This window comes from Salvelinus fontinalis, chromosome 26 (assembly GCF_029448725.1).
Source record: "Salvelinus fontinalis isolate EN_2023a chromosome 26, ASM2944872v1, whole genome shotgun sequence".
In the NCBI taxonomy this organism is placed as follows: Eukaryota; Metazoa; Chordata; class Actinopteri; order Salmoniformes; family Salmonidae; genus Salvelinus; species Salvelinus fontinalis.
In genome coordinates this window covers 45,473,935-45,498,556 of record NC_074690.1, presented here as the reverse complement: position 1 = coordinate 45,498,556, position 24,622 = coordinate 45,473,935, and the positions used below count along the sequence as shown (strand labels likewise).

General features: G+C 43.9%; 2 protein-coding genes across 4 annotated transcripts; one reads left to right on the top strand and one right to left on the bottom strand.

Moving 5' to 3' along the window:
* Positions 1 to 300: 300 nt before the first annotated feature.
* On the bottom strand, positions 301 to 12,616 carry LOC129824443 (AP-1 complex subunit sigma-3-like). 3 transcript variants are annotated; one of them, XM_055884115.1, is made up of 6 exons: positions 12,428 to 12,616; positions 2,933 to 3,111; positions 2,602 to 2,710; positions 2,274 to 2,411; positions 1,104 to 1,163; positions 301 to 914 (listed from the first exon to the last, which is right to left on the bottom strand). In XM_055884115.1, exons 1-5 carry the CDS (start codon positions 12,428 to 12,430, stop codon positions 1,116 to 1,118), a joined length of 477 nt encoding a protein of 158 aa, XP_055740090.1. In that variant the 5' UTR covers positions 12,431 to 12,616; the 3' UTR covers positions 301 to 914; positions 1,104 to 1,115. The 3 variants fall into 3 exon arrangements, with proteins under 3 accessions (XP_055740090.1, XP_055740091.1, XP_055740092.1); XM_055884116.1 differs by lacking the exon at positions 12,428 to 12,616 and adding an exon at positions 6,891 to 7,178; XM_055884117.1 differs by lacking the exon at positions 1,104 to 1,163 and having other exon boundaries at positions 12,428 to 12,611.
* Positions 12,617 to 20,149: 7,533 nt separating this feature from the next.
* On the top strand, positions 20,150 to 24,576 carry LOC129824442 (dehydrogenase/reductase SDR family member 12-like). The gene is made up of 10 exons (XM_055884113.1): positions 20,150 to 20,333; positions 20,889 to 21,022; positions 21,138 to 21,220; positions 21,893 to 21,988; positions 22,140 to 22,221; positions 22,308 to 22,369; positions 22,580 to 22,684; positions 23,184 to 23,274; positions 23,784 to 23,921; positions 24,085 to 24,576. The coding sequence occupies exons 1-10, from the start codon at positions 20,278 to 20,280 to the stop codon at positions 24,234 to 24,236; spliced, it is 999 nt and encodes a 332-aa protein (XP_055740088.1). The 5' UTR covers positions 20,150 to 20,277; the 3' UTR covers positions 24,237 to 24,576.
* The last annotated feature ends 46 nt before the right edge of the window (positions 24,577 to 24,622 follow it).

Genomic DNA, 24,622 nt, shown 5'->3' with positions numbered 1-24,622 from the left:
CCGACTTCAACTGTATATGGATTCCACAAGCGCATGTTCTTGTCATCCTTCTAGAGCAAGCTTGGACCTAAATAATGTTGAAGCAGAATTAGATGTACGATTAAAGTGTCAGTGGTTGTCTATAAATGAAAAATATACAGATAAATGTGCTTGTTTTATCAATGCTTATCGCGCGCTTAAGTGAAATAGTTTGAAAATCAAACTTCAAGACCATGGACATCTACCGCAGATAAAACATCATAAACAAATGACAAACATTAAATAGTCTAGCCGACAACAGAAATACAAATCCCCAGAAGATTCAGGTATCAAAATACACTTTAATGCCAAAGTCTTCAACATTTAAAAATCAATCATTAGTTATATAAAAAACAAACAGTAACATTCACCCAGATAAATAATTCCCTTTCCAAAAAGGCTAGTCCCAACCAAGATTATACAAAACAAGGCTAGTCTACAAGATTAATTTAAAACACAACTTCAAATACATATTCTAAATTCAATTTCCATATTCATCTTACATGCACAACATGTCATTGAAGAAATCAAGAATTGATTCAAAGCACTTTGTGGTGATATTATTAGGATTGTTATAACCAGTTTTCAGTAACTACTTCAAGGATCCAGGGGGATGGGTGATCATAGCAATAATAACAGCTAAAGTCTCGTCCTTATCTTACGAGGAAAAATAAAGCAGTATTTAGAACACTCAATCCAGGATAAAATGTCCTGCCCACCTCAGCAGACAGATTCCATCATAGAAATAGAATTCTAGAACTCGTAATTCCATGGATTCTGTAGAGTACGAAGACTTCCAGTTCTGGAAAGGTCCTGTATTCCACATTCCTTCTTGTGTGTGTAGATCCCCGGTTCCAGTATCAGAACGCAGGCTTGCTCATGTATTCCTCCATGGTCTGGAGAGGAGAGATGGACAAATTCATTGTGTGATCTCCATATCAACAAGCCTTGTTTTAAATGTCATGAATATTCCGTCACACCTACATAACATCTTTGTATGTAGCTCACATCCATTAAGACATAAGCATAGAACGTTTACACACGGCACTATGCTACTAATAGAATCACAATCATTAGCCTCTAACCTTTGTCCAAATTCAAGGCCATCCAAGCTCCAGATCATAATCACTGTTGTCAACCTCAGCCTAAAGCAATGATGATGAAGGTGATGAAGAATCAAATGAGTGATGATGCAACTGTTCAGATAGCATGCAATAGAGACTAGGATCAAAATGTTAGTTGTATTTCCTAAGCAAGCAGATAGTGAAACTAGGGATGGGCGCGAGTACTCGATTCAAGGTATGTACTTGTTTGTTAATAGTCAAATAAAAGTACTCGACACTTACAATGCAACAATTTAGCAGGTGGAATTTATAAGCGCTGACAAAATGTAAAATTCTAAGATTAACTTATTGTTTGTGGACTATGTCAAGTGCAGTAAAATGATGTAACATTTCCTTTTCAGTTGTATCAGAACAACCAGTAATTGGCACGACCAATAGCATACCGCAAACCCCCTTCCCATTTCACAATAACATACCGAGTACGAGTTTTCAAATACCCATCCCTAAGTAAAACCAAAAAGGGCCATGCAGAGTGTCGCTTAGTGCCTGTAGCGCCACAGAGGCTGGATGGATAGTACAGAGAGTAGTCAGCCCCTGCCAAAGCAGACGTACAGCAACGAGAGAGCGAGAAGAATCTAAATTGGTTCAGTCGCTCATGACAGACAGAGACCGACAGAGACAGAATGAGGATAGAGCCATAAGTAAACCAGTTAATATGAGTCATGGAAGGAAGCCTATTAGCGATGAGACAGGAGAAGAGAGCTCATCAGGAGTCAGCCAACAACAGCACATTCAACCCATGAGACATTGACACCATTTCAACAGTCCACTTTCATCAGGTTTTAACTAAGGAATTATAGGGTAAAATAGGTACTTTTCAGTACCTACTTTAAACGAATTCATTAAAATTGGTAACTACTTGTTACTAAATGGTGCATTAAATCCTAAATAAACATTAGGTTAATTATTATGTAACTATAATAATTGTACCAGGCAAATCATATGTAAAAAAAACAGGTCAATATCAGACCGTAAGATAAAGCGTTTAAAATGTTGCTTCTAGACACTGATCTAAGGTTAGTTTTTTGCAATTCTCCCCCAAATAGTCTCAGTTAAGATTGGAAGTAGAAAACACTGATCCGAGATCTGTGTCATGGTCAACATCTACCTTGAGCGCGGTCTCTCACTCACCTCCTGTAGCATGTCTGAGGCCTCGATGGAGCGGGATACGACCTGTTTGGACGTCTCCTGTACCTCTCCCCCCAACAGAAACTCATCCAGGATGAAGTAAGCCTTTTCAAAGTTAAAGATTATGTCCAGCTCACATACCTTGGGAGAGGAAGAAAAAAATACCCAAGGTTCAAGATGTAGAGTCGAGTCTCGCACAAATCAGTTTACGGTGTTAAATACATACCATGCAGGCAATGCAGTTTGTTGTAAAAGATAAATAGGGGGAGGAAATTGGAGGGGAGAGAGAGAAAGATCGACACAAATAGAGTGCTGTGTGAGAGAATCATACGTTGCCAAAGTACTTGTCCAGCAGCTCCACATAGCGATGCAGCACCTCCAGGGCTAGCAGCTCATTCTCCTCAGCATCCAGACCACAGCAGAAATACAGACTGGCATACCTACCGTACCAAGAGAGAAAGCGGTAGAGTGTGAGAGAGAGAGGGGGGAGGGTGAGAGAGAGGGAGGGTGAGAGGAATAACAGAGTAATACAGCAATACAGTTCGAGTTCAGATGATTGAACATGAAGAAGGAAGCCACTTTAGTCTTTTGATAAGCAACCTTAGGAGAGGAGAGCACACCGCTTGCTATTCATCTCCCCTCCCGTACACTCCCTTTCTCACTTCTTGTAGACGATCTTCAGGTCTTTCCAGTGCAGGAAGTTGCAGGAGCGTGGTTTCCGTCCCAACACCATGGTGGTCATGTCCCTGACAATCTTCTTCTTCTCTCGCTCAGGGATGGGCGTGAACCACTTCTGGAGGCGGAGCTTGCCTTGGCGACTGAAGAGCAGCAGGAAATGCATCTACAGGACAAGATGCACCAGAAGGTTAGTAATACAACAATAACGTATGCCATTTAACGGACGCTTTTATCCAAAGCGACCTACAGTCACGCTTGCATACATTTTACGTATGGGTGGCCCAGGGAATCGAACCCACAATCCTGGCATTGCAAGAACCATGCTATACCAACTGAGCCATACAGGACCGCAGTGAGAGCACAGAGAGGAGAAAGAGAAATAGGCCAGGAAGCATGCTGGGTTCCAATATTTTGAGAATCCGTCCTTCCTTCCTTCAAATAAACACTGACAATTCAGCAATAACAGCATGCAGTACAGCAACCCTGTCATGTCAGATAGTGGTTATCTATGAGTAGGGCCAGACTGGATCTGTGTATATTTCAAAGAATATGGATAAAAGTAATCTGCGTATTCAACTGAAAAATCAGACACACAGCGAGTCACCGAATGATGCCTGACTCGAGCTGTATACAAGGCCCCCTGTATTAACTCGCTCTTCCCTGGAGCCCCATCAACACCATGCATAAACCTTTTGGTAGGGCTGCCCCCCCATTCTTAAATTCTATTCATACTTTCTTACTGCTCCTGTAGCCAAATTCTTTATTTGTTTTATGCTAAGCAAGCTAAAACCAAAGATAAAAGGGAATTAGTGAAGTATCTTTGCTAGAAATACTAATGTGGTGTGCTATATCATCTGATCATCTCTAATGTAGGCTAGATGAATCAGCTAGTTAGCTAGGATACTCGGTCAAATATCCTAGCTAATAACCTGTCCCTGACCGGGAGACAACACGTGCTAGCAATCCAAAGTAACCTACTACTGGCAGTATTCATTTCAAACTCACCGCTCGGTGCCGGTGGACAGCTCGTGCACGCGACAAAGACGAGTGCAACAACGCACTGCCTCACTCGCGGTGGCGAAAGGACTTTTTCCAAGATTCACGAGTTTGAGAAGTTACCTAATTTCATAAACAATTTGTTGCATTTGAAGCTACAAGTGAGAAGAGACCAAAAATAAAATAAGATCAGTAAAAAATAAAATAAAAACACCAATTAAAATGCCTTTTTTTTTTAAACAAAGGAGGGCAAAAGGGCACACCAAGGGCTCTGTTTGAGGCAGTCCAGTAAATATGTTAATTTACTAACCTAACAAGACAAAGGGAAGTAAAATTGAGAAAAAGGCAGAAAGGGAAAGACGGGGAGGGATAAAAGGTACCTCAACCTGAGATGAAAGATAAGGAGGGGGGGGGGGTGGAGGTAAGCAGTGCTAGAGGCGTCACTACAGACCCTGGTTTGATCCCGGGCTGTATCACAACCGGCAGTGATCGGGAGTTCGATAGGGCGGCGCACAATTGGCCCAGCATCGTCCGGGTTAGGGGAAGTTCATTGTAAAATAAGAATTTCTTCTTGAAACTGACTTGCCTAGTTAAATAAAAACATTTTAAAAAGTAAGCAGATAGCATCTAACAAAAGGTTGGGTCTATGGTTTTGTTTCCAAAAGAGTTGAGATGTATTCGTACTGTTTAGAGCACATATGTCAGAGTCAAGGCCCGCGGGCCACATCCGGCCCGCGAGAAGGTTTTTTACGGCCCCTGGGATGATCTTGATTTATTATTAGAACCGGCCCGCAGACCGCAGCAAGCCGGCAGCCCGCAGATCTTTTACACGCACCAATACTACATTTCCCACAATGCAACGGTGACGCACCGAGCAGTAGGCTGCTTCATTTCAATATTTATTGGCACAGCAGTCGTCAGCATCACAGTAAAATTAACTTTCAGATACCCATCAAAAATGGCAAAACGGAAGGTGGACACTGAGAACCGGGGGTTTCAAACAAGGTGGGAGTCGGAGTATATGTTCACGGAGGTAGCTGGAAAACCTGTGTGTCTTCTGTGTGGAGAAAGTGTGGCGGTACTGAAAGAGTATAATCTGAGACGACATTATGAAACGAAACACGCGGACAAAAACAAGAATATGGACATGGAACAAAGGCTACAAAAGGCAGAGGAATTAAAACGAGGCCTCAAATCTCGACAGGCTCTGTTCAAAAAAGCCAAATCACAAGGCCAGGCTGCTGTCAAGGCCAGTTTTATTTTGGCAGAAGAGATCGCTAAATCAGCCCGGCCATTTACGGAGGGGGATTTCATCAAAAACTGCATGATTAAAGTTTGTGACGAAGTTTGCCCAGAAAAAAGGCAACTCTTTTTAAATGTGAGTCTGAGCAGAAACACCATTGCCGAGAGAGTAGACCAGTTGTCCATCAATCTAAAAGAGCAGCTTGTGAAAAAGGGAAAAGATTTCATTGCATATTCCTTGGCTGTGGATGAGAGCACCGACATTTCTGACATTGAAATTTGTCTTTTGTGTCTGTTGAAAATTAAAGATTACTGACAGAGCCATAAGAAAATATTGCTTTATTTATCTGATCATATTGGAATATATTTGTTAGGTTTTCAGTAGGTTCAATTAGGTTCACTAGACTATATGCGTCATTTAAAATTTTTTCAATGAACATTCGAACAGTCCGGCCCTCGGCTTGTAGCTAAATTTTTTATTTGGCCCTCCGTCCATTTGACTTTGACACCCCTGGTTTAGAGAGTACATTTCCTTGCTTTGTTCAGCTAGATGTCCAACGTGATCTTTGTTTTAGAATCTGAGTGACTAGGGCAAAAGGCTCTCTGGTTTCATTTTCCTGCAATTGTTGACTTGAATATCTGGGCAATGTGTATTGTTGAAGTGAGCCACCTGGCAGCAACAGCAAATCCATTTATATTCAGGGACATTTGATCCATTCTTTGGTCTGACAAGAACATAGAGTACATACAGAATACAAAATACAGTTCAAGTTAATTTCACAGAATAAATATTTTTTCTCAACCTTGCACTGCAGATGTGTATCGTTGTCAATGAAAGGCAAAATAAAATATTCATATTTCAGGGACTTTTGAGGGATTCTTCGATTTGACAAGGAAGGACAGACAGTGTAGGCTACATAAATAATATAGACCCAAAAGTTTACTCAGAAAAGCAAGGTTTTCTACAATGAAAACGCCATACCTTTCTAAAATTGAATTTAGCGATACTGTATATTAAAAGATATTGAAAGGTCACGGCAGATACTTTGTGCAGAGTCCCAAATAGGCTACTCCCAAGTAGCACAAAACGTTCCTGGAACCTAAACCAGCTTTGGACTTAAGTTGAGACCGGTTGTATATTGGTGTTGCAAAAACAAACGTAACAATGTTTCTCCCAACATTCCTAAATAAACATATTTGAAACATATTCCAAAGTTGCCAATAGGTTGAGATTTGGTACTGTTTGACACGTATGGAAGGGGAACTCTTGGCCAATGTTTCTAAACGTTGTCAGAAGGTTTCAAAATGAACGTTTAAAAATAAATGTATTTGAAACCTATTTCAACATAGCCAATAGGTAGGGATTTGGTACTTTTTGCTGAAACCCGATACGCGCGACCACTTGAGTGCCAAAAATACGCTTATTTTTTTAAACCGTCACTTAAGCGAATTCACTGCAGTAAAGTCGTCGGGTCAATGGGTCATTTGTATGTGTGATAACATGTAACATTAGATTATGTAATCAGTATTGATGTTCGATTATTAAACAACGGAATGCCCGGAGTTAGCTCGCTAACATTAAGTAAGTTAACGTTTTAGTACAAGGTAACGTTAGCTTACCAAACTCCGTTGACTCACTTAACGTAACGCTAGCTAAATTGACTAACGTTAGGAGTCAACTAGGCTTATTAACACTGACTTTACCGTTCTGCTAGTTAACCAGCCGTAACGTTACTCCCTTGCCTTGTGTTCCTCGGATCATCATTCTCCTTTTGCCAAGTAAGTTACTGCTGCTTCGGATTTCTCAAGCCAAGCCCCGGGTGTGTTCACTGACAGATGTTTCAACGTAACTTAGATCACGTCACCTTGCATTGAAACATGGCGATCTGTCTTCTGCCTACAGTTACAGCCTGCCAACCAGCCAGTCAACGAACCAGCTGTAGCCCTTGGTAACTTACTCTTCGTAAGAGTCTTCCTCCTCCAGCCAGCTGTACCCAACAGCTGATATAGATGAGTTCTTTACTGAACCCTGCTTTCCAGAGAAACCTTTGTTTACCCCTATCGCCCAGATATCAGGACAACGTGTCTTATATGGAAAAATATTTATGATTTCACAACGAACAGGATTTTTGCCCAATGCAATGCCAAATAAATCATGCTTCTTATGATTTGTAAGTACAGTGACATACACTATATGTCCAAAAGTATGTGGACACCCCTACTAATGATTGAGTTCAGGTGTTTCAGCCAAACCCATTGCTAACAGGTGCATAAATCCAGCTGAGCCTTTAAGCTCCAGTGAAGGGTCATTTTAATGCTACAGGATAGAAAGACATTTCAGACAATTGGGTGCTTCCAACTTTGTGGAAACAGTTTGGGGAAGGCCCTTTCCTGTTCCAGCATGACTGTGTCCCACAGACACACTCCAAAATCTTGTGGAAAGCCTCCCCAGAAGAGTGGCGACTGTCATAGCCACAAAGGGGGCCCAACTCCATATTAATGCCCATGGTTTTGAAATGGGATGTCCAACAAGCTCATATAGGTGTGATGGCCAGGTGTCCACATACTTATGGCCATATAGTGTATATAGAGTATCGTCAAATTAAGCTGCCACATTCATTTCAAAACTGAGGTGGAGAAGTACAGTACCTCGGCAAGACGGAGCTGCTCTTCCTCCCGGGGAAGGACTGCCCGTTCCATGATCTCGCCATCACGGTTGACAACTCCATTGTGTCCTCCTCCCAGAGCGCTAAGAACCTTGGCGTGATCCTGGACAACACCCTGTCGTTCTCAACTAACATCAAGGCGGTGGCCCGTTCCTGTAGGTTCATGCTCTACAACATCCGCAGAGTACGACCCTGCCTCACACAGGAAGCGGCGCAGGTCCTAATCCAGGCACTTGTCATCTCCCGTCTGGATTACTGCAACTCGCTGTTGGCTGGGCTCCCTGCCTGTGCCATTAAACCCCTACAACTCATCCAGAACGCCGCAGCCCGTCTGGTGTTCAACCTTCCCAAGTTCTCTCACATCACCCCGCTCCTCCGCTCTCTCCACTGGCTTCCAGTTGAAGCTCGCATCCGCTACAAGACCATGGTGCTCACCTACGGAGCTGTGAGGGGAACGGCACCTCAGTACCTTCAGGCTCTGATCAGGCCCTACACCCAAACAAGGGCACTGCGTTCATCCACCTCTGGCCTGCTCGCCTCCCTACCACTGAGGAGGTACAGTTCCCGCTCAGCCCAGTCAAAACTGTTCGCTGCTCTGGCACCCCAATGGTGGAACAAACTCCCTCACGACGCCAGGACAGCGGAGTCAATCACCACCTTCCGGAGACACTTGAAACCCCACCTCTTTAAGGAATACCTAGGATAGGATAAAGCAATCCTTCTGACACCCCCCCCCCCCCCTTAGAAAGATTTAGATGCACTATTGTAAAGTGGCTGTTCCACTGGAGGTCATAAGGTGAATGCACCAATTTGTAAGTCGCTCTGGATAAGAGCGTCTGCTAAATGACTTAAATGTAAAATGTACAGATCTACAATGTGTGTCACTGTCCATTTATCTTTGGTGTTGACTAATAGCATATTGAATTCACATACCAGAGTTTTATCCAATCTTTATCCAACAACTTCATACAGGCCTACCAGGCGAAACTGGCGACTAGCGTTACCTGTAGCATCCAGTAAGAATTTTACATATCTGTTACAGTACAGTCACAACCTCTCTTAGTAGTACCCAACAGTATCAACACATCCCTCTATTTTCCCCTCACCCAAAACTGGTGTGTTTTTCTGAAATGTCATAATGCACCGTTTAGAATGAACTAATTGCTTTACGCTAAACCTCCTATCCATCCTCATAGGTCTCCAACAAAAGGAATCTGCATCCGCAAGTGCTGTTCAGTCTCAGGAGATAATTGCAATGATGTCTTGGTCTGTGATTTAACAGTGCTTTTGGCAAAATAGCAACTCCCCCTCCTTTCTGCAAAAAAACAGCTCGTCCAGGACACAATTATGCGTCTCCGTTCTAATCAATGTTGTCGTCTTGTTAAGCCTTCCAGACACAGGTACTGACGAAACTAGACATTATACATGAGAACCAGCGAGAGCATCTGAGGCTCCTTAATGCTACAAGGCCATCGACCATAACCGAGGACCTCGACATTCTGCTATTGTAACAGTATAACTTTAAACCGTCCCCTCGCCCCAACACGAGCGCGAACCAGGGACCCTCTGCACAGATCAACAACAGTCACCCACGAAGCATCGTTACCCATCGCTCCACAAAAGCCGCGGCCCTTGCAGAGCAAGGGGAAACCTTACTTCAAGTCTCAGAGCAAGTGACGTAACCGATAGAAAAATGCTATTAGCGCGCACCACCGCTAACTAGCCATTTCACATCCGTTACACCATCACCGTTAGACTCTGTGGCTGACCTGACTGAAGCCTCTAAGCGGATGTCAACAGAGGAGGTACTTCAACACAAAAAGATAAACACTGGCCGATAAAGTATTATAGGGCTACTACTGTAGGTCACATTTTTCATTGGTTCTGTCAGACATACCAAATCAAATTTATTTATATAGCCCTTCTTACATCAGCTGATCTCAAAGTGCTGTACAGAAACCCAGCCTAAAACCCCAAACAGCAAGCAATGCAGGTGTAAAAGCACGGTGGCTAGGAAAAACTCCCTAAAAGGCCAAAACCTAGGAAGAAACCCAGAGAGGAACCAGGCTATGAGGGGTGGCGAGTCCTCTTCTGGGTGGCCAGTCCTAGTCAAATTCATAATTACTCAACATCCTATCTCAGTATATATGGGTTCAACACAGTGGGGAAGACTGTGGAGGCTGATAGGGCACAATGGGACCAGCAGACTGTGGTCACAGTTCAGTATGAAAGGGAGAAAAAAAAGTTGCCATTCAAAGATCTAACTCTTAAGTGTCACAACAAGTCGATGCACATTTACAGGACACCCTAGTAGAACCTTCTTTACTTATAGATCAGGAGACAACCAGCATCTATTTACCCAGAATCCATTGGCCTGAATAATTATTTTGTATGATCGACTCCGTCGTAGCTCGCGAATACAACAGCTGGATGTTGAGCCTAGTCTAGCTAAATACCGTAGTAATCTATGAAGCAAAACATTAGCAAAGTAACAGCAGTAGCTATGCCTAACTATACATTAGTAACTATACAACCTATTAAGCTGTCGAAGGGTCTACTTCTTGGGTACAGCCATGTTTGTTTACTTCAACACCAATGCTAGGTAACTTCAAGTTCCTTGGTGTCCACATCAACAACAAACTAGAATGGCCCAAACACACCTAGACAGTCGTGAAGAAGGCACGACAAAGTCTATTCCCCCTCAGGAAACTAAAAAGATTTGGCATGAGTCCTGAGATCCTCAAAAGGTTCTACAGCTGCAACATCGAGAGCATCCTGACTGGTTGCATCACTGCCTGGTACGGCAATTGCTCAGCCTCTGACCGCAAGGCACAACAGAGGGTAGTGCGTACGGCCCAGTATATCACTGGGGCTAAACTGTCTGTCATCCAGGACCTCTACACTAGGCGGTGTCAGAGGAAGGCCCTAAAAATTGTCAAAGACCCCAGCCACCCCAGTCATAGACTGTTCTCTCTACTACCGCATGGCAAGCGGTACCGGAGTGCCAAGTCTAGGACAAAAAGGATTCAACAGTTTTTACCCCCAAGCCATAAGACTCCTGAATAGGTAATCAAATGGCTACCCAGACTATTTGCATTGTGTGCCCCCCCAACCCCTCTTTTTACACTGCTGCTACTCTGTTTATCATATATGCATAGTCACTTTAACTATACATTCATGTACATACTACCTCAATTGGGCCGACCAACCAGTGCTCCCGCACATGGGCTAACCGGGCTGTCTGCATTGTGTCCCACCCACCACCCCCTCTTTTACGCTACTGCTACTCTCTGTTCATCATATGCATAGTCACTTTAACCATATCTACATACTACCTCAAATCAGCCTGACTAACCAGTGTCTGTATGTAGGCTTGCTACTTTTATAGCCCGTCTTTTCACTGTTGTTTTATTTCTTTACCTACCTATTGTTCACCAAATACCTTTTTTTGCACTATTGGTTAGAGCCTGTAAGTAAGCATTTCACTGTAAGGTGTACACCTGTTGTATTCGGCGCACGTGACAAATAAACTTTGAATTGATATCTTCTTCTGTTAATGTTACTTGTCGAAATTGACACATCTGAGAAGAAGAGTCGCAGATAAACAGAAAGAACTCTGTCTGCCCAAAAGCTTTTTGACTAAAGAGGACATTTTGTAACCATTGATTTTATTAAATGTGTCCAGTGGTTAAAGAAAAAGGAAGGGAAATAGTAAAATAAATTAGTTGCTAATCCAATTATTATTAATCAATAGTTCGTAATTAACAGTTTTATATTGTATTGTATTGGTTAAATAAATAAAATGTTATCTGTAAGTTCCCTTTTCAGTCATGTAAATAATTACCAATCCAATTATAGTTAGTCATTAACAGTTTTATATTGTATTTCCCTGCTGGTTATATATATGACATTTCCTGTATGTATTAGCTGAAGCCATGGTCGCATATAACACCGATTACCAACGTTTGCTAAACTTTGGTCAACGTTGGACGTTTGAAACCAAACCGTCGTAAAATACACCTACTATAAACGTTAACCAAACGTTGACGACACCTATGACAAATGTTAACAAAACGTAATCTGTCCCCTACACTTTAACCAAAACCGAACGTGTATCTGAATACATTCAGAATGTTTAGACAACCAATCCAACACCTAAAAAAAACACATTTTTCTACATGGGTGACGCCTAAGCCTGTATAGGCAAATACACCTGCCTGAACCAGGTTTCAACTGTCACCATGGCTGCAGTCACCCGCCAAGCGACGAAACCTGTTCCGCAGAGGAGTGCAGTTCGAGGAAATACAACTTACTTCCGACTGTCGCTTCAGCAGAAATACTGTACCCATTCAAAACACACCTAACATTTAGAAATAAACTACACAATTGTGTCAAGATAATTAGTGTATAGAGAGGGCAAACGATGAATTACAAATACCAATCCGGTATACAGTTTAAACTGAGTCAGACACAATCACCTTGTGGTAGCGACAGGTGTAGTCCAGTGGACTGTCGGAATATTCTGACTAATCACTTAATTAGAACAACGGGTCGTGTACCTGAAATCGAACTCACCATTTTGAGGATAGTTTGAGTCAAATTCCAGTCGTTAATGATAACTAAAAGTTAGTCAAATAACTTCACCCTCGCACAGCGGGTCACACAACTTGAAGAGCGCATAGCTGTCGTCGTTCCACCCTGGACGCTGTCTTCGACCTGAGGAAATGAAAAACCGAACAACTCCTCTTCCCTGCAGGAAGAGGAGCTGTGGAGGTCACGTCACCAATTATCTGCCTCTGGATTGGTTGTCAGCATTGCACCTGTTCGGAAGTTTTAATCACCTTTGATAATATCTGAGGTGACTACTGTACTAGGCTTGTAGCCTACGGATGCAAAATGTGCTAAATTAAAAGTGTTAAAATTACATTGCCAGTGTGGCTACTGAGGTTACTATGCAGAAAGTTGTACGCAGCCGGACAACTTTCTCATGGCTTCTGGAGGGAAATGCTGTAGGAATGCTCATTCGGTGTCGCTCATTCAGCCGACAGAAACTTTCAACCGGTTTTCCACTTTAAGCAGCGAGTCTGCGGCCGAGCCTTCTCTGGTCTCTACTCCTCCCGTAAGCTTCCAACCATTGGCTCTGACAAATTGAAAACCCTAGTCATTGGCGACTCCATTACCCGCAGTATTAGCCTTAAAACGAATCATCCAGTGATCATACACTGTTTACCAGGGGGCAGGGCTACCGACGTTAAGGCTAATCTGAAGATGGTACTGGCTAAAGCTAAAACTAGCGAGTATAGAGATATCGGCACCAACGATGTTAGGATGAAACAGTCAGAGGTCACCAAGCGCAACATAGCATCAGTGTGTAAATCAGCTAGAAAAATGTGTCTGCATCGAGTAATTGTCTCCGGCCCCCTCCCAGTTAGGGGGAGTGATGAGCTCTACAGCAGAGTCTCACAACTCAATCGCTGGTTGAAAACTGTTTTCTGCCCCTCCCAAAATATAGAATTTGTAGATAATTGGCCCTCTTTCTGGGACTGACCCACAAACAGGACCAAGCCTGGCATGTTGAGGAGTGACGGACTCCATCCTACCTGGAGGTGTGCTTTCATTTTATCTACCAACATAGACAGGGCTCTAACTCCTCTAGCTCCACAATGAAATAGGGTGCAGGCCAGGCAGCAGGCTGTTAGCCAGCCTGCCAGCTTAGTGGAGTCTGCCACTAGCACAGTCAGTGTAGTCAGCTCAGCTATCCCCATTGAGACCGTGTCTGTGCCACGACCTAGGTTGGGCAAAACTAAACATGGCGGTGTTCGCTTTAGCAATCTCAGTAGAATAAAGACCTCCTCCATTCCTGACATTATTGAAAGAGATCGTGATACCTCACATCTAAAAATAGGGCTACTTAATGTTAGATCCCTCACTTCAAAGGCAGTTATAGTCAATGAACTAATCACTGATCATAATCTTGATGTGATTGGCCTGACTGAAACATGGCTTAAGCCTGATGATTTTACTGTGTTAAATGATGCCTCACCTCCTGGTTACACTAGTGACCATATCCCCCGTGCATCCCGCAAAGGAGGAGGTGTTGCTAACATTTACGATAGCAAATTTAAATTTACAAAAAAAAAAAACGACGTTTTCGTCTTTTGAGCTTCTAGTCATGAAATCTATGCAGCCTACTCAATCACATTTTATAGCTACTGTTTACAGGCCTCCTGGGCCATATACAGCGTTCCTCACTGAGTTCCCTGAATTCCTATCGGACCTTGTAGTCATAGCAGATAATATTCTAAGTTTTGGTGATTTTAATATTCACATGGAAAAGTCCACAGACCCACTCCAAAAGGTGTTTGGAGCCTTCATCGACTCAGTGGGTTTTGTCCAACATGTCTCTGTCACAGTCATACTCTGGACCTAGTTTTGTCCCATGGAATAAATGTTGTCGATCTGAATGTTTTTCCTCATAATCCTGGACCATCGGACCACCATTTTATTACGTTTGCAATCGCAACAAATAATCTGCTCAGACCCCAATCAAGGAGCATCAAAAGTCGTGCTATAAATTCTCAGACAACCCAAAGATTCCTTGATGCCCTTCCAGACTCCCTCTGCCTACCCAAGGACGTCAGAGGACAAAAATCAGTTAACTACCTAACTGACGAACTCAATTTAACCTTGCACAATACCCTAGATGCAGTTGCACCCCTAAAAACTAAAAACATTTGTCATAAGAAACTAGCTCCCTGGTATACAGAAAATACCCAAGCTCTGAAGCAAGCTTCCAGAAAATTGGAACGGAAATGGCGTCACACCAAACTGGAAGTCTTCCGACTAGCTTGGAAAGACAGTACCGTGCAGTATCGAAGAGCCCTCACTGCTGCTCGATCATCCTATTTTTCCAACTTAATTGAGGAAAATAAGAACAATCCGAAATGTATTTTTGATACTGTTGCAAAGCTAACTAAAAAGCAGCATTTCCAAAGAGAGGATGGCTTTCACTTCAGCAGTAATAAATTCATGAACTTTTTTGAGGAAAAGATCATGATCATTAGAAAGCAAATTACGGACTCCTCTTTAAATCTGCTATTCCTCCAAAGCTCAGTTGTCCTGAATCTGCACAACTGTCAGGACCTAGGATCAAGAGAGACACTCAAGTGTTTAGTACTATATCTCTTCACACAATGATGAAAATAATAATGGCCTCTAAAACTTCAAGCTTCATACTGGACCCTATTCCAACTAAACTACTGAAAGTGCTGCTTCCTGTGCTTGGCCCTCCTATGTTGAACATAATAAACGGCTCTCTATCCACCGGATGTGTACCAAACTCACTAAAAGTGGCAGTAATAAAGCCTCTCTTGAAAAAGCCAAATCTTGACCCAGAAAATATAAAAAACTATCGGCCTATATCGAATCTTCCATTCCTCTCAAACATTTTAGAAAAAGCTGTTGCACAGCAATTCACTGCCTTCCTAAAGACAAACAATGTATACGAAATGCTTCAGTCTGGTTTCAGACCCCATCATAGCACTGAGACTGCACTTGTGAAGGTGGTAAATTACCTTTTAATGGCGTCAGATCGAGGCTCTGCATCTGTCCTCGTGCTCCTAGACCTTAGTGCTGCTTTTGATACCATCGATCACCACATTCTTTTGGATAGATTGGAAACCCAAATTGGTCTACACGGACAAGTTCTGGCCTGATTTAGATCTTATCTGTCGGAAAGATAACAGTTTGTCTCTGTGAACGGTTTGTCCTCTGACAAATCAACAGTAAATTTCCGTGTTCCTCAAGGCACCGTTTTAGGACCGTTATTGTTTTCACTATATATTTTACCTCTTGGGGATGTCATTCGAAAACATAATGTTAACTTTCACTGCTATGCGGATGACACACAGCTGTACAATTCAATGGAACATGGTGAAGCCCCAAAATTGCCATCGCTAGAAGCCTGTGTTTCAGACATAAGGAAGTGGATGGCTGCAAACCTTCTACTTTTAAACTCGGACAAAACAGAGATGCTTGTTCTAGGTCCCAAAAAATAAAGAGATCTTCTGTTGAATCTGACAATTAATCTTGATGGTTGTACAGTCGTCTCAACTAAAACTGTGAAGGACCTCGGCGTTACTCTGGACCCTGATCTCTCTTTTGACAAACATATCAAGACTGTTTCAAGGACAGCTTTTTTCCATCTACGTAACATTGCAAAAATCAGAAACTTTCTGTCCAAAAATGATGCAGAAAAATGTATCCATGCTTTTGTTACTTCTAGGTTAGACTACTGCATTGCTCTACATTCCGGCTACCCGGATAAAGCACTAAATAAACTTCAGTTAGTGTTAAATACGGCTGCTAGAATCCTGACTAGAACCCCAAAATGTGATCATATTACTCCAGTGCTAGCCTCCCTACACTGGCTTCCTGTTAAGGTAAGGGCTGATTTCAAGGTTTTACTGCTAACCTACAAAGCATTACATGGGCATGCTCCTACCTATCTTTCCGATTTGGTCCTGCCGTACATACCTACACGTACGCTTCGGTCACAAGACACAGGCCTCCTAATTGTCCCTAGAATTTCTAAGCAAACAGCTGGAGGCAGGGCTTTTTCCTATAGAGCTCCATTTTTATGGAATGGTCTGCCTACCCATGTGAGAGACACAGACTCGGTCTCAACTTTTAAGTCTTTACTGAAGACTCATCTCTTCAGTAGGTCATATGATTGAGTGTAGTCTGGCCCAGGAGTGTGAAGGTGAACGGAAAGGCTCTGGAGCAACGAACCGCCCTTGCTGTCTCTGCCTGACCGGTTCCCCTCTCTCCACTGGGATTCTCTGCCTCTAACCCTATTACAGGGGCTGAGTTACTGGCTTACTGGTGCTCTTCCATGCCGTCCCTAGGAGGGGTGAGTCACTTGAGTGGGTTGAGTCACTGACGTGATCTTCCTGTCTGGGTTGGCGCCCCCTCTTGGGTTGTGCCGTGGCGGAGATCTTTGTGGGCTATACTCGGCCTTGTCTCAAGATGGTAAGTTGGTGGTTGAAGTTATCCATCTGGTGGTGTGGGGGCTGTGCTTTGGAAAAGTGGGTGGGGTTATATCCTGCCTGTTTGGCCCTGTCCGGGGGTATCATCGGATGGGGCCACAGTGTCTCCTGACCCCTCCTGTCTCAGCCTCCAGTATTTATGCTGCAGTAGTTTATGTGTCGGGGGGCTAGGGTCAGTCTGTTATATCTGGAGTACTTCTCCTGTCTTATCCGGTGTCCTGTGTGAATTTAAGTATGCTCTCTCTAATTCTCTCTTTCTCTCTTTCTCTCTCTCGGAGGACCTGAGCCCTAGGACCATGCTTCAGGACTACCTGGCATGATGACTCCTTGCTGTCCCCAGTCCACCTGGCCGTGCTGCTGCTCCAGTGTTTAGTACTATATCTCTTCACACAATGATGAAAATAATAATGGCCTCTAAAACTTCAAGCTTCATACTGGACCCTATTCCAACTAAACTACTGAAAGTGCTGCTTCCTGTGCTTGGCCCTCCTATGTTGAACATAATAAACGGCTCTCTATCCACCGGATGTGTACCAAACTCACTAAAAGTGGCAGTAATAAAGCCTCTCTTGAAAAAGCCAAATCTTGACCCAGAAAATATAAAAAACTATCGGCCTATATCGAATCTTCCATTCCTCTCAAACATTTTAGAAAAAGCTGTTGCACAGCAACTCACTGCCTTCCTAAAGACAAACAATGTATACGAAATGCTTCAGTCTGGTTTTAGACCCCATCATAGCACTGAGACTGCACTTGTGAAGGTGGTAAATTACCTTTTAATGGCGTCAGATCGAGGCTCTGCATCTGTCCTCGTGCTCCTAGACCTTAGTGCTGCTTTTGATACCATCGATCACCACATTCTTTTGGATAGATTGGAAACCCAAATTGGTCTACACGGACAAGTTCTGGCCTGATTTAGATCTTATCTGTCGGAAAGATAACAGTTTGTCTCTGTGAACGGTTTGTCCTCTGACAAATCAACAGTAAATTTCCGTGTTCCTCAAGGCACCGTTTTAGGACCATTATTGTTTTCACTATATATTTTACCTCTTGGGGATGTCATTCGAAAACATAATGTTAACTTTCACTGCTATGCGGATGACACACAGCTGTACAATTCAATGGAACATGGTGAAGCCCCAAAATTGCCATCGCTAGAAGCCTGTGTTTCAGACATAAGGAAGTGGATGGCTGCAAACCTTCTACTTTTAAACTCGGACAAAACAGAGATGCTTGTTCTAGGTCCCAAAAAATAAAGAGATCTTCTGTTGAATCTGACAATTAATCTTGATGGTTGTACAGTCGTCTCAACTAAAACTGTGAAGGACCTCGGCGTTACTCTGGACCCTGATCTCTCTTTTGACAAACATATCAAGACTGTTTCAAGGACAGCTTTTTTCCATCTACGTAACATTGCAAAAATCAGAAACTTTCTGTCCAAAAATGATGCAGAAAAATGTATCCATGCTTTTGTTACTTCTAGGTTAGACTACTGCATTGCTCTACATTCCGGCTACCCGGATAAAGCACTAAATAAACTTCAGTTAGTGTTAAATACGGCTGCTAGAATCCTGACTAGAACCCCAAAATGTGATCATATTACTCCAGTGCTAGCCTCCCTACACTGGCTTCCTGTTAAGGTAAGGGCTGATTTCAAGGTTTTACTGCTAAACTACAAAGCATTACATGGGCATGCTCCTACCTATCTTTCCGATTTGGTCCTGCCGTACATACCTACACGTACGCTTCGGTCACAAGACGCAGGCCTCCTAATTGTCCCTAGAATTTCTAAGCAAACAGCTGGAGGCAGGGCTTTTTCCTATAGAGCTCAATTTTTATGGAATGGTCTGCCTACCCATGTGAGAGACACAGACTCGGTCTCAACTTTTAAGTCTTTACTGAAGACTCATCTCTTCAGTAGGTCATATGATTGAGTGTAGTCTGGCCCAGGAGTGTGAAGGTGAACGGAAAGGCTCTGGAGCAACGAACCGCCCTTGCTGTCTCTGCCTGACCGGTTCCCCTCTCTCCACTGGGATTCTCTGCCTCGAACCCTATTACAGGGGCTGAGTTACTGGCTTACTGGTGCTCTTCCATGCCGTCCCTAGGAGGGGTGAGTCACTTGAGTGGGTTGAGTCACTGACGTGATCTTCCTGTCTGGGTTGGCGCCCCCTCTTGGGTTGTGCCATGGCGGAGATCTTTGTGGGCTATACTCGGCCTTGTCTCAGGATGGTAAGTTGGTGGTTGAAGTTATCCATCTGGTGGTGTGGGGGCTGTGCTTTGGAAAAGTGGGTGGGGTTATATCCTGCCTGTTTGGCCCTGTCCGGGGGTATCATCGGATGGGGCCACAGTGTCTCCTGACCCCTCCTGTCTCAGCCTCCAGTATTCATGCTGCAGTAGTTTATGTGTCGGGGGGCTAGGGTCTGTCTGTTATATCTGGAGTACTTCTCCTGTCTTATCCGGTGTCCTGTGTGAATTTAAGTATGCTCTCTCTAATTCTCTCTTTCTCTCTTTCTCTCTCTCGGAGGACCTGAGCCCTAGGACCATGCCTCAGGACTACCTGGCATGATGACTCCTTGCTGTCCCCAGTCCACCTGGCCGTGCTGCTGCTCCAGTTTCAATTGTTCTGCCTGCGGCTATGGAACCCTGACCTGTTCACCGGACGTGCTACCTGTCCCAGACCTGCTGTTTTCAACTCTCTAGAGACAGCAGGAGCGGTAGAGATACTCTTAATGATCGGCTATGAAAAGCCAACTGACATTTACTCCTGAGGTGCTGACCTTGTTGCACCCTCAACAACTACTTTGATTATTATTATTTGACCATGCTGGTCATTTATGAACATTTGAACATCTTGGCCATGTTCTGTTATAATCTCCACCTGGCACAGCCAGAAGAGGGCTGGCCACCCCTCATAGCCTGGTTCCTCTCTAGGTTTCTTCCCAGGTTTTTGTCTTTCTAGGCAGTTTTTCCTAGCCACCGTGCTTCTACACCTGCATTGCTTGCTGTTTGGGGTTTTAGGCTGGGTTTCTGAACAGCACTTTGAGATATCAGCTGATGTAAGAAGGGCTATATAAATACATTTGATTTGATGTAGCTTTTTTGTTTAAGTACTGATCATGGGCAGAGCAGACGTAGGCCTATCCCTTTTACAAAAGTAGACAAAATAATCAACGAACGATTGTGTCATCTGACAAAGTGTTTTATAGGCTGGGGCAGTTGTTGTTCTCAGAAAAGACTAGAGAGGGCAACACTAAACTCTGAAATGAACTAGGAGGCACACGTGACGCTTGTCTGTCACAGTCCATGCTACAGTGGGCTTGATAAACCGGCCACAACTCAACAGGCTTCGGAGGAGAGAGCACTTGATCATGAAAAGCAATGTCTTTCTATCGCAACATCGTCTGGTTTCTCAAAGGAATTCACGAATACACAAGGTCAGTGAATTGCAAAACAACATAAATCTGTTGCATTTGGCTTTTTTAGGGATATGAGAAAGTAGTTTTTTGAAGGTGGACTTTTTTTTGTGGGTATATGAGAAGGTAGTTGGTAGAGACACTGTTTGCAAGTACCCATGTCTCAGAGTATTCTATGCTGCTCCTGGTTTATAATAACAATCAAATATCTGTCTATTTGATCATCATCTGCAAAGATATTACTCTTACTGTTACAGTAGGCTATATGCAAATGTAGATCACTGTATGGCACTACCAGCCACACACACAACCCCTCTTTTCACTCGCATTACAATAGTCCCATTGACAGATGAAGTGTCTTGTCATTTGAGGTCGCCTTCTCCTTCAGTCACCCCAACAGCTGATTAGTTTTTTATAAGAGCTGAAGGAAGGATCCTGACTTCAAACTTGCTCTTTGGGTTTTTATGTCATTGCAAAGAAGAGGTATGTCTACTTCGACATACAATACGATGGCATTGTTGCATTAGACGGATTGGTTCATTAATTGATTGATTGGTGTGTTGTGTTTCCCAACAGGAGTGGCTATGAGCAAGCAGCTAAACATTTTGTGGCCAAGGAGCTGGATGTGGCTGTGGTAGGAAGGTCCTTCATAATAACAGGAGCTAACAGTGGCATAGGGAAAGCCACTGCCATGGCTATAGCTAAGAAAGGTACGAAACCAGAGATTGGGCAGGAAGGCAACTCCACCACCCTTGAACTGTGTAATTATGTCATACAGAAGAATTTTGATTCTGTTTTACCAACAATCCCTCTTTGGTTTGCCAGGTGGTACAGTCCACATGTTATGCAGGAACAAGGAGAGAGCTGAGAAGGCCAAAGAAGATATTGTCAGGGAGACAGGAAACACAGTAAGCTTGACGTGTGTGTGCGCATCAGTGGCGTGTCCAAAACATTTTAAATGGGGTGGCCAAGGTGGGGCACAGACCCAGTTTCAGGGGGCGAAAACATTTTGAACCTTAATTGATGCAAGGTGGATTTAAAAAATACAATTATGATTATTCAACACATTAAATTAGGGCTCCTGAGTGGTGCAGCGCTCTAAGGCATTGCATCTCAAGTGCTAGAGGCGTCACTAGACAGCCTGGTTCGAATCCAGGCTGTATCACAACCGGCCGTGATTGGGAGTCCCATAAGGCGGCGCACAACTGGCGCAGCGTCGTCCGGGTTCGGCCGTTGTAGGTTGTCATTGTAAATAAGAATTTGTCCTCCAAGATAGAGGGGCGCTGTTTCGCCCGCTCGGATGCTTTCTCCAATGAGATTGAGTTTTGCTGTCGGTGCACGTCTTGGTCAAAATTATGAATATATTCAGAGACGACCTATCAGATCTCAGAATTTCTGGTGTGGCCACTAGAGTGTCTCATCAGATTTCAGGGGGGGCTGTGGCCACCCCCTGGATACGCCACTGGTGTGCGTGTGTGTGTGCATGCACATGTGTGTTTGTGTCAAACTCAGCTATATACAGTATAATGTACAACATCTGGCCATACTGCAAAGGTTTATTGTATTACTTTTCACTCCAGGAAGTATACGTTCACCATCTGGATATGTCCGAGACACACAAGGTGTGTGAGTTTGCTGAGTCCTTTAAGATGCAATACCCCTCCCTCAATGTGTTGGTAGGCACCACAGACTTTTTCTCTCCCTCTTCTACTTTTTTATCGTTTTTTGCTAAACTCCATTATGGAGCATTGAGTGTGTTGAGAATAAGAGTGAATATTAATTAAGGAGTTATTGAGTGGGTTATGCTGTTTCTCTGTGTTGGCTCAGATTAATAATGCTGGGTGTATGATGAACAAGAGAGAGGTGAACGATGATGGTCTGGAGAAGAACTTTGCCACCAACACACTGGGTAAGACTTACTGTCTATACAGGGTGATCAATGAGTTGTAGAGGTGTAATTCTATTTTTTTCCCTCCTCTCCTCCCTTCCATTTAGGAGTGTATCTTCTCACCCAGAGCCTCATTCCACTACTTCAGAAGAGCAGGGATCCGAGGGTGGTGGGTATATGCACACACGGATGGATAGATACTCTAATTTACAACCAAACCAATGGTCTGGATATTGCGTGGGGAGACGGCGTGGGAGTTTGCTCCAATAAAAAGAAATATCTGTCAATGTTGGCCAATATCCTGCAACAGTGTCTCTTTTGTCCATTCTGGCATAGCCATCTAGTGACGACCACCCTCTCACCCCCCCTGTCCTCCTAGATAACAGTAACATCAGGGGGCATGCTGGTCCAGAAACTCCAACCTGATGACCTCCAGTCTGCAAAAGGTTCCTTTGACGGCACCATGGTCTACGCCCAGAATAAGGTAGGAGAGGAGAACAGGGTTCCAATGACAGTAGGGCACAGGAGGTTGGTGTGACCTTAATTGGGGAGGACGGACTCGTGGTAATGGCTGGAGCAAAATTAGTGGAATGGTATCAAACATATGGTTTCCATGTCTTTGATGCCATTCCATTTGCTCCGTTTCAGCCATTATGATGAGCCGTCCTCCCCTCAGCTGCCTCCACTGTGGTAGGATACCTTGCCTGGGGTTGCATGGCTGTGTAATGCTGTACAGCACACATTAAGATTGTATTGCATGTATATGTTAGATACCTGTGTGATATGATCCCTTTAGTGAGTGTCAGTGTGCTGCTCTACCAACTGTTTGGCTCAGTAAGTAAAGAATGGCTCTTGCAACGTCAGGATTGTGGATTAGATTCCCGGGGCCACCCATATGAAAAATGTACGCATGCATGACTGTAAATCGCTTTGGATAAAAGCATCTGCTAAATTAGAACATATTATATTGTTGTCCCCTGTAGAGACAGCAGGTGGTGCTGACAGAACAATGGGCCAAACACCACCCAGCCATCCACTTCTCCGTCATGCACCCTGGATGGGCTGACACACCAGGTACCATGGGGAGACAGGGGGATAGACAGACCAGGTACCATGGGGAGACAGGGGGATAGATACAGATAGACCATGGGGAGACAGGGGGATAGACAGACCAGGTACCATGGGGAGACAGGGAGATAGATACAGATAGACCACGGGGAGACAGTGGGATAGACAGACCAGATACCATGGGGAGACAGGTGGATAGACAGACCAGATACCATGGGGAGACAGGTGGATAGACAGACCAGATACCATGGGGAGACAGAGGGATAGACAGACCGGGGAGGTCAGGGAGATAGAGACCAGGTACCATGGGGAGGTCAGGGGGATAGATAGATAGAAATCACACCCAAAATAATGTGTACAGACACATTGAATCATGTACCGTATATTAGGGTACACACCGATTGAAGATACTTTTATACAGATTGAGTAATGTGCTGTGAATTGCAAATATTGATTGTAAACATAAGATTGTTAGTTATTTGGTGCAGTCAGATGACATCTCTTCCCCCCCCCAGCGGTTTCTACATCTATGCCTCAGTTCCACCAGATGATGGGGGAAAGGCTGCGTAGTGCAGAGCAGGGAGCTGACACTGTGGTGTGGCTGGCACTGACCCGTGCTGCTAGCAAAACACGCAGCGGAAAGTTCTTCCAAGGTGGGCACCAGTGCCGTTTTAGTACCAGTGGGGCGGGGATCCCCTAAAATGTTTCATTTAATCAACTAGGGCTGAGCAGAAAATGCCAATGCATTCCCTGCAGCAGTCAGTGCACACTAACACTTCCTGACAACACTAATGGGCTGGGTGTGATTTTTCTCAGATCGGCGGGCGGTCCCGGCCCACCTGCCCCTGGCCTGGACCCACAGTTCCCCCGAGGAGGTCCGGTCCTTTATGACCCAGCTGGAGAGCTTGGCCCAGGCTGCGAAGCAGCCTCGCACCGACACACAACCCAGTTTTGACCCAACTTATTGAAAGGTCTTGTGACCCATCAGCACCATAAGAGTATTTATCCAGTCTCAAGCTGCAACCCCAATGTAACCAAACAACCACTTTGATAAACTTTACCTAACCAATTCAGCTCTTAGAATTCCTAACTTCGACTTGTCGTGCATCGACCCTTAGTGAAAACTACTATTTATAGTTTAAAGGTTCAGTATGTGATCATAGACCTTGAGGTAGGTAGCTCATTCTGACGCTACAGTTTGAAAGTTACAAATCATAGTATTCATGGTTTCTCATTTGACTCTAAAGTATCCCTAACCTGTCCTCAATGTCTTTCGTTGGTAATAAAGAACTTGGACTTCAACCCAGATTATGTATCGGTCTGAATCTTTCAGGACACACGCTTAAAAATGCTA

Coding starts and splice junctions, on each gene's coding strand:
- LOC129824443 (XM_055884115.1), bottom strand. Junction 2,711..2,932: donor CTGAAGATCGTCTACAAGAA/GTGAGAAAGGGA, acceptor TTGGTACGGTAG/GTATGCCAGTCTGTATTTCT. Junction 1,164..2,273: donor CCTCAGACATGCTACAGGAG/GTGAGTGAGAGA, acceptor TCATTGCTTTAG/GCTGAGGTTGACAACAGTGA.
- LOC129824442 (XM_055884113.1), top strand. CDS start 20,278: ATGTCTTTCTATCGCAACATCGTCTGGTTTCTCAAAGGAATTCACGAA. Junction 22,222..22,307: donor CTTTGCCACCAACACACTGG/GTAAGACTTACT, acceptor CCTTCCATTTAG/GAGTGTATCTTCTCACCCAG. Junction 22,370..22,579: donor AGAGCAGGGATCCGAGGGTG/GTGGGTATATGC, acceptor CTGTCCTCCTAG/ATAACAGTAACATCAGGGGG.